Below are 13326 nucleotides of genomic sequence, written 5' to 3' on the forward strand. Positions count from 1 at the left end.
TTCTGGGTTCACAGACAAATTTAACAAATAAGGCCTTGCGTTTTTTGCATTTGGAAAACAAAACAAGGATTTTTCAGATCCCCCTCACCACAACACAGACAGCATTTATGTGTTTGCAAAACGGAGAAGGTAAGCGTCAAGTTGGGCCAATCTCCAATCCTGACTAACCTGCTTAGCTCAGTGGCTTTTTAATATCTTATTGAGGATGACGTAAATTTGAAAAAAAAATTCCTCAGTAAATTATTAATTTAATAATTCAATAAAGTAATCCAGGCAAATGGGTAGTGACTATAGATTGAGATGGTTTAATAGAAATAAATCATTGGAGTGCAGGATTTAGTGAATATTTACTCTGGACAATACTGGTCTGTTTGATGTAGGGGGTATGGAAAAACCGTAAGTGGACTTCTCAAAGTATGTATAATCAGTAAATACAAACACATACGCTTGAAATAATGGCTAAGATTAAAACAGTAAAATGAATAGGTGCTGAAATGTGAGATAGAGATTTAGACTAAAGACCTTGTAGGAACTTTTTAAAAAATAGATGAATGGGTAGGTAAGGAAGTTTTAGGAGAGAGAAGCACTTGCCAGGGCAGACTAATGAACTGGTAAGGAACATGATCTATTTGCAAAGAAGTGAGCCTGATCATACTAGAGCAGGAGGACTGGGTAGGTAATGTGGGTTCAGGCTATGGAAGACCTAGAAAGTCAAGCAGAAGAATTTGAAGTCAGTGTGATTGACATGCTTTCCATCTCTATTCCCCTGACAGACTTGAGGGGTCACAAGAATGTGGACCAGTGTGTTGACATAAGGGATGGGAAGAAAGCATGAGTTATAAAAAACATTTTTAAAAGAGAAATGGACAGGACTTGGTAACTGAATAGCTCATGGATAATGAGGTAGAAGGACGCCAAGTTTTGAAACCCGAGTGCCTGAGAGAATGTGGCATAAGGAGGTGAGGGAAAATTAATTTACATTGTTGGATTTAACTTGATAATGAGATATTCGAATAGCGATTGTCAAGTAAATAGAAGTACAGTGTTGATGGAACCTAATAGTAGGTATCAGGTAATATTTTGTGAATATTTTTTGATTAAGTAACTTAGAGATTCCTTCATCTTCTCAGTACCCACATCTTTTAGGTTAATTATTGGATAGTAGCCACACATATTGATTTTCTTTTGTCCGAATTAGTATTACTACCATACAAAGTTACCATGGTATATTCAGACTAAAATTTTTTATTTTTCCAATAACTTGACAAATGACATTTTAAAATTTAGGACAGTGAACTTTGCTGCTTTCTTAATGTGAGGAAGGATGGGGGCCGGGGGGAGTTTTCTGTTTGCATATACTAACAGACATTAAAATTATGTTTTTTAAAGAGGCCTTCCATCACTCAACAGTTAGGAGCAAGGACTATCAGAAAGTTTGGTCATCACTTCAGATATAATACTGTACATTTTGAAGTGAATGCTTTTCATAAAAATTAGAAAGCATGGCCGTAGCAGATGCCATGAATTCAGAAGTTTTTCTCAAGACTTAACTCACTCAAATTCTCCCTTCTAAATAGAAACCAGCAGTACTACTTGAGACTTGCCTCAGGTGTGCAGTGCTTAAAAGTTCTGGGAGGTACAGACGTATTTAGCATTCACATTGTTTTCCATATGAAATTTCTTCAAAATTACGAGGAACAATGAAAGAATCTCTAATGGAATCATAGAAGAGGGGAACACAGGGTCTGGTTTTCCCAGTTCTACTAGTATACAAAGAAGGCTGAGAATTTTACTGACAGAGAGTATTAAAACTGACCCTTCCTGGTCTTCGTGAAGTCCCATGAGTACAGCCAGGGGCCATGGCCGCAACAACTCAGTCACAGAGTCAGGACAAGAACCCAAGGAGCTTGACATCTGGTCTAGAGCATTTTCCACTATGTCAGCATGCAAATGATTCACATGTTCATAATGACATTGACAGTAAATGACTTCCTATCTGCATGAAAATTCCTAGTGCTGTTTGTCACAAAATAAAAGAGATTTTTATGTCCCAGGATCTTCATGAATGTTATTCTAAATATTTGACAATTATTAAGCAAGAGTGTAGGGAAATAATAGGAATCTATTAGGTTTGCCACATAAAATTGCCTTTTTGTAGTTCAAAAACAGACAAATATTGACAATTCGTATGGTTCAGCCCATAAATTCGCACAATCTTTCTAAAAGGCTGTTTAATGCTAGGAAATCCAGAGCTAACTGCACATTTTATTGTTAATTTTGCCCCAGGAAGTATACAAATGAGATATATGCAGAATAATTCATAACATTGGAAACAACCTAAATTTTCATCAGTAGGGGACTAGTTAAATTATTCTATATATATATACAGTGGATATGTAAACCTTAAATATGATAATGCAGATACATATTTGTTGACCTGGAAATATGGTCACATTGCTTCTCACTATGCAGAAGACTTTTTTTTTTTTTTTTTTAAGATTTTATTGGGGAAGGGGAACAGGACTTTATTGGGGAACAGTGTCTACTTCCAGGCCTTTTTTCCAAGTCAAGTTGTTGTCCTTTCAATCTCAGTTGTGGAGGGTGCTGTTCAGCTTCAAGTTGTTCTTTCAGTCTCGGTTGTGGAGGGCACAGCTCAGCTCCAGGTCCAGTTGCCGTTGCTAGTTGCAGGGGGCACAGCCTACCATCCCTTGCGGGAGTCGAACCGGCAGCCTTGTGGTTGAGAGCCCGCGCTCCAACCAACTGAGCCATCTGGGAGGCAGCTCAGCTCAAGGTGCCGTGTTCAACCTTAGTTGCAGGGGGCAGAGCCCACCATCCCTTGCGGGACTCGAGAAGTTGAACTGGCAACCTTGTGGTTGAGAGCCCACTGGCCCATGTGGGAATCAAACCGGCAGCCTTCGGAGTTAGGAGCATGGAGCGCTAACCGCCTGAGCCACCGGGCTGGCCCTGCAGAAGACTTTTGAGTGTTTTTCACTTTCTTTTTTAAACAATGTTCAAGATTCTTTTTTATAATTATAGAAAACTTTTCATTTTGAAAAAATACTTTGGTCATAGTATTATGATGTTAATCAGGGCCCAAGATACTATGTACTGAATTATAAAAAATGAATGTCTTAAATTATTTACGTAAGGAGGTCCTCCCTCCTGGATTTCACTGACCATTTTATTCTTTATAAAAAATTTATAGACCTAAGTAAGAAAGGGCATATTTCAGTTAAACACAGTAATGTTATAGAAGACTAGAGTTAGACGTGATCTCTGAAATTCGATGAGTAGTGGAGTCAGAAGTCTGTCTAAACATCAATGCATGTGAATAATGCTATTTTATTTTTCAAGTATATTATTCTTGATACTTTAAAATCTAATTAGGAGGAGGAATGGTCTGAATTAGCAAGAAGTCTAAAAGACAGATTGTTATAAAATATAACTCAGTTCTTACTGTACTTCAGATACATTCAATAAGTGGAACAATGCTATAAAAAGCATATTGAATAGAGGTTTGTAACCAGCTGACTTTACTGAGAGATATGAACTCTTATAGAGTATCATTTAGGTCCACATATTTGGTATACTACTCATGATTAAACCAATGTGTTCTTTAAACATCTAAAATATTTTTCTTACTATCTTACTTACTTAATAAGCCTATACTATTAATTTACTTAATAAGCCCTTTCATCTTAGATTACATGAAGGTAACTTTGAGAATAAACCCTACATGAATTTTTATATATTTATATTTGAAGAATTAGATTTCACCTCATTACTAGAATCCTGTTTCATATATCTTCAATGTTAAAAGATGAATAACAACTACCCTAATGTTGTATAGAGCAGATTTAACGAACATCAAAGAATTATCAGTAAGAGATATATAGGTTATCACATACCCCTATGTTTATAGGAACATGATTTGACTTACAAAAAAACCCAGAATATTAAAATAGCAAGATACTTGTTTAATAAGGGAAAGTCAGCTATACAGTGGGGAAAGATGGTAGGAAGCACATTCTACCCATGCAACAAAAAATACTAATAAAAATTACATAGCAATGTACATACACTTTTACAAGAGGCTTATGATGTTTGTTTGAGGAATTAATATTAACGTCCCATTGATTATTAATACAGAATGAAATAAAGAATATAAAAAGGGAAAATGAATCCAAACTGACACTTTCCAAAGAAATTTATAGCACACTAGATGATCTGTTAGGTGGTGAGTATCTATCTCTTTGTTAGCAATATACAGAGAAACTAAGACTTTTTTATATTTTGTGATGATGATGATGATGATAACAGCCACGTACTGTGATAAGCATTTTATACACATTATTACTTTTAAGCCACAAACAATCCCATGAAATAGAGCTTTATTTTCCTTTGTAGATAAGGGCTGTTTTAACTTCCATTTTAAAGATGAAAAAAGTGAGGCTCGGAGTAACGAGAACTACAAACTAGAATCAACACATTTGACTATATTAAAATAAAATAAAAACTTCTGTGATCAAATTATAATCAACAAAGTAAAAAAAAGCCACAATCTAAGATACATACCATGTATTAACAAAGGATTAGTATCCAAAATAAAGAACTCCGATAAGAAAAAGACACATATAACACAACAGAAAAACAGGCAACATGTATGTATTAGTTTGCTAGAGCTGCTGTGAAGAAATGCCATACACTGGGTGGCTTCAACAATTCAAATTTATATTCTCAGTTTTTGAGGCTGGAAGTCCAAGATCAAAGTGCCCTCAGAGTTGGTTTCTCCTGAGGCCTCTCACATGCTGCCATCTTGTGTCCTCACATGACCGTTTCTCTGCCTCCTTGGTGTCTCTTCTTCCTGTAAGGACACCAGTCGTAGTGCATTGGGCCTGACCCTTATGATCTCATCTAACCTTAATTGCCTCCTGAAAGGCCCTATCTCTAACTACAGTCACGTTTCAAGATACTGGGGTTGAAGCCTTCAACTTATGAATTTTGAGGAAACACAATTCAATCCATAACAGTATCTAAGAGGCAGAAAAGGAAACCTGCAAGACCATTAAATACCTGAAAGGATGTACATTAAAAAGACCACAAAATACCATTTCATACATAGCAGTTTGATGTGTTGGAGGGATGTAGAGCAAAGGAACTCTTATGCCTCTGGTAGGAGTGTAAATTGGTATAATCACTTTGGAGAGTAATTTTGCGGTAGCTAGTAAAGTTAAAATTAATGTATTTTCTATAATCCAGCGCTACACTTCTGGGTAGATATGTACCCAGAGCCTAGATAAAAATTCTTTTTTTAAGAAAACTTACATTAAGTATTTTATTGTATGCAGCCTTCTTCAGTGTCCAGCTTTTGCATGTGGACATAGAACTTGGGAATACAAGCGTGTGGACGATCTTAGCCTTGGTCTCTTAATAACACATCTTTGCTCTTGGCAATCTTTCCTAATTCTTCCATTGCTGCTCTTCGAGACTCAGCTTTCTTTTGATTTCATGGCTTCAGTCTCCATTTGAATTGATGTCTGAACCAAGATAAGCAAAACCTTTAACAGCAATTCTGACATCTTCATTGTCTATGTTAAAGTTGTGTATTTCTTCATGATTTTTGTCTTCTCGATGTTCAAGTGCAGTTTTTTGGCACTTTCTTCTTTCACTTTCATCAGAAGTCATTTCAAATCATTATTACTTTCTGCCAGTGAGATGGCATCTCTGTATATCTTAATTTATTAATATTTCTCCTTCCTCTGAGTCTAGCCCAATTTTTCATACATGTTCTGTGTATAGATTAAACAGAGATAAAATTGTATATGTATATGTTTATACAGAGGGTGCCAAAAAAATGTATATACATTTTAAGAAAGGAAAAAACTGTATTAAATCTGTAATACTCAATATATACTGATAGCAAAAGATGAATACAAGTCATGCATATACATTTTTTGGCACCCCCAGTATATACACGTATATATACATAATGATGCTGTATCCATAACATTTTGAAACAGAGAACAATAGTGTGTATCCACAATTTGCCTAGGGTGCTGCGGGATATTTTGGAATTTGAAGGAAACAGTGGTACTGGACGTCTGTTGGATCCCCACACACTACTAGCTTGAGATAGTTCACTATTTCAATATAAAATCATACTACAATCCTTTCTATAACATCTTATTTGCAAAGCTGGGGTTTGGGATGATGGTGTGATAAAAAGCAAGTTGAACAGGAAGTGAGGGTTGGCTTTGCCCCATCTGACTCCAAGGTTTGAGACATGCAGTGCCCAACGGTACATTCAAGTAGTAAGTTTAGTTAAGAGTGAAATAAGATGTGATATTTTTCTTTCAGTTTATGTATGTGTATTTTGAATCAGTTATTAAGTGGGTGGGACAAATACTTGTTAAGTTGTTTGAGCTTAACTACTTAATAAATGGAACTGTTAGGTACTTCTTTTGGTCTAGGGGTTCTGTGAAAATATTACCGAGATGTTAAGGTGTCACAGAATGAGAAAGTCTGGGAACTTGATATATATTATTTAGAGTACATAAATGAGCAGTAAAAGTAGAAAAATATGGATGGGAAGAATACATACATACTAGCTTCAGTAATCGTGGTTATCTCTGGGGAGGGAGAAAGAAAGGAATTTAGATAGAAGGGACAGGTCATTAATTTTGCAGTACTATTTCGTTCTATTTTGCCTTATTTGCTTCTGATTTTTAAAAATATATTAAATCTGGGTAATTTGTCATATTGAGAAACTATATGTAGCATACCATTTAGAAGTAGTATTCTGGAATCTTACCAGCTCTCTGACGTTAGGCAAGTGACATAACATCTCTTATGTCTTAGTTTCCTTATCTGTAAAACAAGGATAATAACAGTACTGACCTTATGGGATTGTTATAAGATCAAACAACTTTATATGTATTCGATATTATACTATTCACGGTGCTTTTATATTCTTTTGAAACATTTTACAATTAAAACATTTTAAAATTACAGTACAACAAAAGAGGTTTGAAGATATCTTCCACTTTGTTGTGATGGTATTTGACCAGAATGATATATAACATGCTTTTTCTAGCAGTCATTTGAGAACAACTTTCCCTCCTGTTAAAAATTATTTTGTTTTGTTTGCTAGCACAAAGCCATGCCAAACATCTACTCAGTACAAAAGGTTGAACTATACATGTAATTCTTAAAAGGCTCAAAAAGTGTATTTCATAAATGTTAATGTAACTTGACATAAATCTACGGTCAGCTAATTCTTATTTCTGTCTTTCTCTTTCTACTGAGATGTCAGCAACGGAGATCACTCCCAGGACTTACTAACTCAGCCACTGACGCCAGCATTTCTTCCTTCAGACAGTTTGAACCCATTCTCAAATTTCATGGGACAAAAGCATTTAATGATGAAACGATAACATTTCAAAATCGGACAGGTGGCTTACCTTATACAGAGAAGACAGAATTGGAAAGTCATGTATATAATTACACAAAAGACAACGACATAAAGGAAGATTCATTTAAGGAAGAAAATCCAGTTGAAACTAGCACTTCCAGAAATAAAGACTGACTTGCCCATGAATGTGTCAGGCGCCTCCGAGAAGCCCGCCTCTAATCTGCTGCAGTGGATAGACACTGCAATTCACGGAAATGTCACTGGCTAAAAATACTGCCCTCAATTTGAGTGAACCTCAAAGCTGTCTGTGTAAGGAATGTGTACACAGTGATGTTGAAAAACCATTTTATACAGACAAAAACTTTAACCATCTTGATCTGATAGCTAATTATAGAACAAAGGAGGTAAGATTTTTAATGGTCAGTAGAATATTGAAGGATGTGTTTTTTTAAAAAGTGTATAATCTAGGACTTTCCCAAATAGTGATAAATCATCTAATCAGTACAAGGGACATTGCTTCTCTGGGGAAAATACCTTCCAGATCTTGAACCATTTAGAAACAAATTTTTCTTTAAAAAATTCAAGTCTATACTTGGAAATTAGCTCTACCCAATGATAATTTCTTCGAAGATCAAGGCTCTGTCTTACTCCTTTTATGCACCCTACCATCTGCATGGTGCCTTGACTAAAATGTACTTTTACATTTGGGGAGCCAAATTGATTGGAACTCAGACTTTACATTAAGAAAAAGTTTACAAAGAGAAAGAAGTACAGAGGTATTAAATTATTTGACAAGGAGAGCTTAAGATTTTTCTATTATGTGGGATTTCTATTGACAAGCAAAAATTACTTTTTAGCAAAGTGAAAACATTAATTTGTGTTGTGATTTATTGATTCTGGGCATGCGTGTAACATCCTAATAGCACTGAACATGCCAGCAGTATCAATTCTATGTGCTCTAAACAAAAAAGTAAAAATTTTAGGAATTGGTGTGGGCAAATAGATATAATTTAAACATAGCATAAATAATACCTTTTCATCATAAGTTTGATGAGAAAATCTTTGATTATTATGTTTCATTTGCAAGTATGACCAGTTTTTTGTTGTTGTTGTTGTTGTTTATTTATTTGGAAGCAGCATTTAAAAGAGAACTTTATTTCCCTTTTCCCTATGTTGATTTCTGGAAAATGACATTTTAAAAATCTGTTTAATTAGCATTTCCCAAAATTGTTCCTTTTCATTTCCGTTGTGTTTAGTCATTCAGTGATTCAGTCAATAAACACTTTCAGGCATCTTTTATAAGCTAGGCCCTGCATTATGTGTTGGTTATGTAATGGTTAAAAAAACAACAACAAAAAGATATGGTTTTTATTGTCATGAAAATAACATCCAAGTAGAGGAGATAGACATTAAACAAATAATCACACAAATAAAGGTAAATTTTCAATTATGGTAAGTGCCCTGAATAAAAGTCACAGAAAATTATATAACGTTATATAGAATTACATATAAACTTGCAGTTGTGATAAGTGCTGGAGTAAAAGTAAGATGGGAGGTTTACTGTCTTGGTCAAGGAGTTTGGAGAAGGCTTCCTGATGTAGTGGGAATTGAGCCGAGCTCTGAAAGATAGTTGGAGTTAGTACGGTAACAGGATGGGAGAGATTCCATGTAGAAGTAACATGTGCAGAAACCCTGTGGCGTCCACCTGAATGAAGCCCAGTGTTGCTGGGTTGGAGGCAGCAAGAGGGATGTAGTAGAAGAGGATGGAGAGGTAGCACGGGGCAGGTGTCAAGATCCGACAGCAAGCAGTACCTTATGGGCCTCAGTACAGATAGTTGTCTTTACCCCAGAAGTATGAGGAAACTTTAGAATACAGAGGTCTAATATCTAAATTCTAGAAAGTTACGCAACCCACTCCTACACAGATATCTTTTACTGGGTTCTTATGTCATATTCATTTCAGTGTTTTTTTACTACAACTTACTGTCTTTTTTATATCCCCCAAAACCTGTATTGTGGGCAGCAAATCAATCTCAACCACAAGACACATTCATCTGGCATTCTAACATTCACAGGAGTCATAGCACAGGGAGGTAATGGTTCAATGAGGAATAGAAAAAAATGTGTATTCAAAAGAAGCCTCAGGGACTGCAGGGTAATTGATAACTTTGTTTTAATTCCTGTGAAGTCAAATGAAGTATCTCCCATGTGTCCAGAAAAGTTTGCATCATAGAAAATGGTGAGAGTATCAAAGTTTAATTTTTCTTTTGTAAAAGTTAATGTGATACATATCTTTATCATATATCTGTCGTTTGTGCTCTGCTATGCTGTTAGGTGCTACACATACATGTCGCAATTAACACTTAAGTACTCGTATTTTTGTTAAGTGAGCATTATTATTGGAAATAGATATTATAGTTGTTACTTTATAGCCCAAACTAGGGATCTACAGTTCGAGGCCAGCTCTGACTTCAAAGTTCAGGATAATTCTACTCTTTCATACTTATTTACTATAATTCACAGATTACCGTTTCTTCAAAAGGAATACAGAATTCTGGGGAGATGTCAGGCAATCACCAAAAGGAAGTCACAGTGGATGGCATGGAGACTTCAGGCATTGCCACAGCTTGTTTTTCTGAAGACATTTCTTCGAGTGGTGGAGCCTCTCAGGAGGATTGCAAGACACCTGACACAGAGCAAAGTTTGGAAAGCTTACAACCTCCAGAGAAGGATATGGTTTTAAATGAAGTCTTGTGGAAATTGAAACATGCTAACAAAAAGCAGCAAACTCTGATCCAGAAGCTGCAGTGCAGTAACATTTATTTACAGAAGAGGGTTGAGGAACTACAGCTGAAGCCCACCAGACAGCAAGTGTTCGTTGACATCCTGAATAAGCTGCAGGAAACTGCCGAAGCATTAATTGAAGACAAATACAGAGTAATGCTAGAGAAGAATGATGCCGACAAGACCTTGCAGAATTTGCATGACATTTTAACTAACACCCAAAAACATCTTCAGAAGTCGAGGAATGAAAAGGAGACCTTACAAGCAGAGCTTAAGAGGAACAAGAGCAATTATGTTTGTTTACAGGAAGGGTTCATAACTGAAATGAAACAAAAAAATATAGCTGTGAGTCAGTGCATAGAGATGGGCAAAGCCTTAAGCAAGAAAGAAGAAGAGGTAGAGAGGCTGCAGCAACTCCAAGGAGAATTGGAAAAGGTCAACACTTCTGCTTTGAACTTGTTGAAAAGGGAAAAAGAAGCCCAAGAACAAGAGTTCCGGTCTTTACAGGAAGAATTTCAGAAACGTGAAAATGAAAACCTGGAAGAAAGACAGAAACTGAAATCTAGAGTTGAGCAATTGGTAGCGCAAGTAGAAGATTTGCAATTCACATCTGAAAGTGAAAGGGCTAAGAATACACAACTTCAACAGCAAATCAACGAAGTAAAGAATGAAAATGCAAAACTTCAGCAGCAGGTTGCCAGGAGTGAGGAGCAAAATTATGTCCCTAAATTTGAGATAGCTCCGTTAAAGGAGCACTTGGAGGAAGTAATGGAGTCAGCTATCACAAAGGTATTGTCACAAATTCAGTCTCTAATGCAGAATTTCAGGAGTTTCTAACAGGCCGGTGGTGCGTATTTAGGCATAACACACAAATTTGTTTGCAGAAAGAATAATTAACCAAAAAGGAGAGAGAAAATGGAAAATGCACCATAGTTTTGGAGAAGGTTCTTTGGTTCTTGGGTACTTACACTGAAGAACAGCCATTTCTGTCGCCTTTTAATTATTATAGTAGAGGTGAAAATTTACATGGGAATTTTGTGGGGACCTCTGACCAATCATCTGAAGCATCCTTTAAGAAAGGATATTTCTAAGTGGGGATCTCAATCTCTTCATACCATATCTGCCTATTCAACAATAAAAATGAATAATAAAATTGCATATTTGGTTTACAAGGTAAAACCTATATTATATCACATAATAATTTGTAAAATTATAGACACTTTTATTGAGATAAAATTGAGATAAAACATATTAGTTTCAGGTGTGCAACATAATGATTCGATATTTGTATATATTACAAAATGATCACCACAATAAGTCTAGTTAATATCGGTTAAAAACAGCGTGAGAGCCTCATATCAATATTTTTGGAAAGGCTGTAATTTCGTATTCTCTGTAATTCAGATGGCTTTTTTGGCAGACAACCTGGTAGTGATAATTTTCACAAGCCAGGACACATCTATTTCAGTTGTGTAGGTCCACCTTAAAATACTTAATGATACGATCTTATTACTTCCATTTGGAAAGAAGGCTAATCTGAGCTAGAAACATGTATAAATTTACTTTTGTATTTGTTATAATAATTTGATCTGAGCTGAAATGTTGCCTTGAAGATGTCCTTAGTGGACTCTTTCATGAATCTGTAATCGGTACATGTAAGTATTATTTACAAGTAAATAATTCTATTATGTTTAATGATTCTTAGGAAAATATTATTCTCTATGTTTAAAATTTTTTCTCTGTGATCTTTTCTCCAGAACAAAGGAAGGATTATCTAAGCCAGTGGTTCCCAAATCTTAGCATTCATCAAGCTGGAAAATGCTGATTGTTGGGGCCCACCTCAGAGTTTCTGATTCCGTAGGTGTGCGGTGGGGCCCAATAATGTGCATTTCTAACAAGCTCTTCATCTCACTGATGCTGCTGGTCCAGGGAGCTCACTTTGAGAACCACTAACCTAAGCAAAGATGACCTTAAATCGAGCTGCTAACCAAATCATGACAAATTTTGAGTTGGTAAACTCTGAATGAATTAGTGTAGCTGTACAGAAGTTTATCACAGTGTATAATATTTTTCTTGAGCTTTCTTTAAAACAAACAGTAAAGTTCTTTGTTCTATCTTGACTAATCCATTTCTTTAATATCCCCAAATCATTCTTACCCTGCTTTTGGTTTTGCTTTTCATTAACTCTAGGTCTGTTTTTTCAAAGTGTGGTCTGGGAGTATCTGTGAGGTCAATAGTATTTTCATAGTAATATGAAGACGTTATTGTATTTTTCACTCGTCATTCTTTCACAAGTATCCAGTGGAGTTTCCAGAAACTATATGACATGTGATGCTGTAATTGTTTTCATGGCTGATACAATGTGTAAAGCAAATGTGAGAATCCAGCTGCTTTCTATTGAGCCAGCAAAAAATATTTGCAAAAAATGTTAATAGTGCCACTCTTTTCACTAATTTTTGTTTGGAAAATGTGGTAATTTTTAAATTAAGTTGTTATTTATATTGACACATAATAGATTTATTGTTATTTAAATGGATTAGTAAACAAATATTTTTAAATGTGCTCAGTTGTAATTTTTAATGCAATAAATATTGATAGATATAACCTACATAAACAAAAGGTTGTTGAGGTCCACAGTAATTTTTAGGAGTTATAAAGGGGTCCTGGGAATCAAAAAATTTGCAAACCACTGTTCAGCAGTTTTAAAAATGGTATTTTACCCAGCATTTTACTTAAAAAGTAATCCAGATTCTTTGTCTTTATTGTGACAAACCTGAATTGTGTACACATAGGATGCAAAGATGATACATTCTAATTTGTTCCTGAATTGTTCACCTTGTGAAGGAGAGAGCCTGAATCCCCTAAATGTGAAAAATTCTCAGCTGGCCTCCAAAATCCACAATCTTCTGGCTCTGACAGTAGGACTTCTCACATGCCAGGTAATAAAAAAAAAAATAAAAAAAATTCATATTTTTTATTGGGGGATAGAAAAATCGAAAACCAAAAGAGGCAATGGAAAGTGACAGAATTAAGTTGTAAAAGAAAAAAATGGAAGACAAAACAGGGACCTTTAAACCAACCGGTCAAACCTGTCATCCTTTCCTTCCCCCTGCTGCTTCTTCCTATTTATT

At 35.5% G+C, this 13326-nt stretch overlaps 1 protein-coding gene and 1 long non-coding RNA gene across 3 annotated transcripts in view; one reads left to right on the forward strand and one right to left on the reverse strand.

The window, feature by feature from the left end:
• The first annotated feature begins 801 nt into the window (after positions 1 to 801).
• CAGE1 (cancer antigen 1) overlaps positions 802 to 13326 on the forward strand; it is a 36820-nt gene continuing 24295 nt past the window's right edge. The window contains 7 exon segments of the mRNA XM_074335262.1: positions 802 to 1609; positions 4150 to 4237; positions 7306 to 7347; positions 7350 to 7601; positions 7604 to 7815; positions 9935 to 10984; positions 12988 to 13134. Of these exon segments, the coding sequence (XP_074191363.1) occupies positions 1478 to 1609; positions 4150 to 4237; positions 7306 to 7347; positions 7350 to 7601; positions 7604 to 7815; positions 9935 to 10984; positions 12988 to 13134 (1923 nt within the window). The 5' untranslated portion in view covers positions 802 to 1477.
• Positions 3221 to 7596, reverse strand: LOC109454625 (uncharacterized). 2 transcript variants are annotated; one of them, XR_012497332.1, is made up of 5 exons: positions 7461 to 7596; positions 6812 to 6867; positions 6606 to 6629; positions 5326 to 5537; positions 3221 to 4864 (listed from the first exon to the last, which is right to left on the reverse strand). It is a non-coding gene; the product is annotated as an uncharacterized LOC109454625 (long non-coding RNA). The 2 variants fall into 2 exon arrangements; XR_012497333.1 differs by having other exon boundaries at positions 6602 to 6629.

This window comes from Rhinolophus sinicus, linkage group LG06 (genome assembly GCF_036562045.2).
Source record: "Rhinolophus sinicus isolate RSC01 linkage group LG06, ASM3656204v1, whole genome shotgun sequence".
NCBI classification, from domain to species: Eukaryota; Metazoa; Chordata; class Mammalia; order Chiroptera; family Rhinolophidae; genus Rhinolophus; species Rhinolophus sinicus.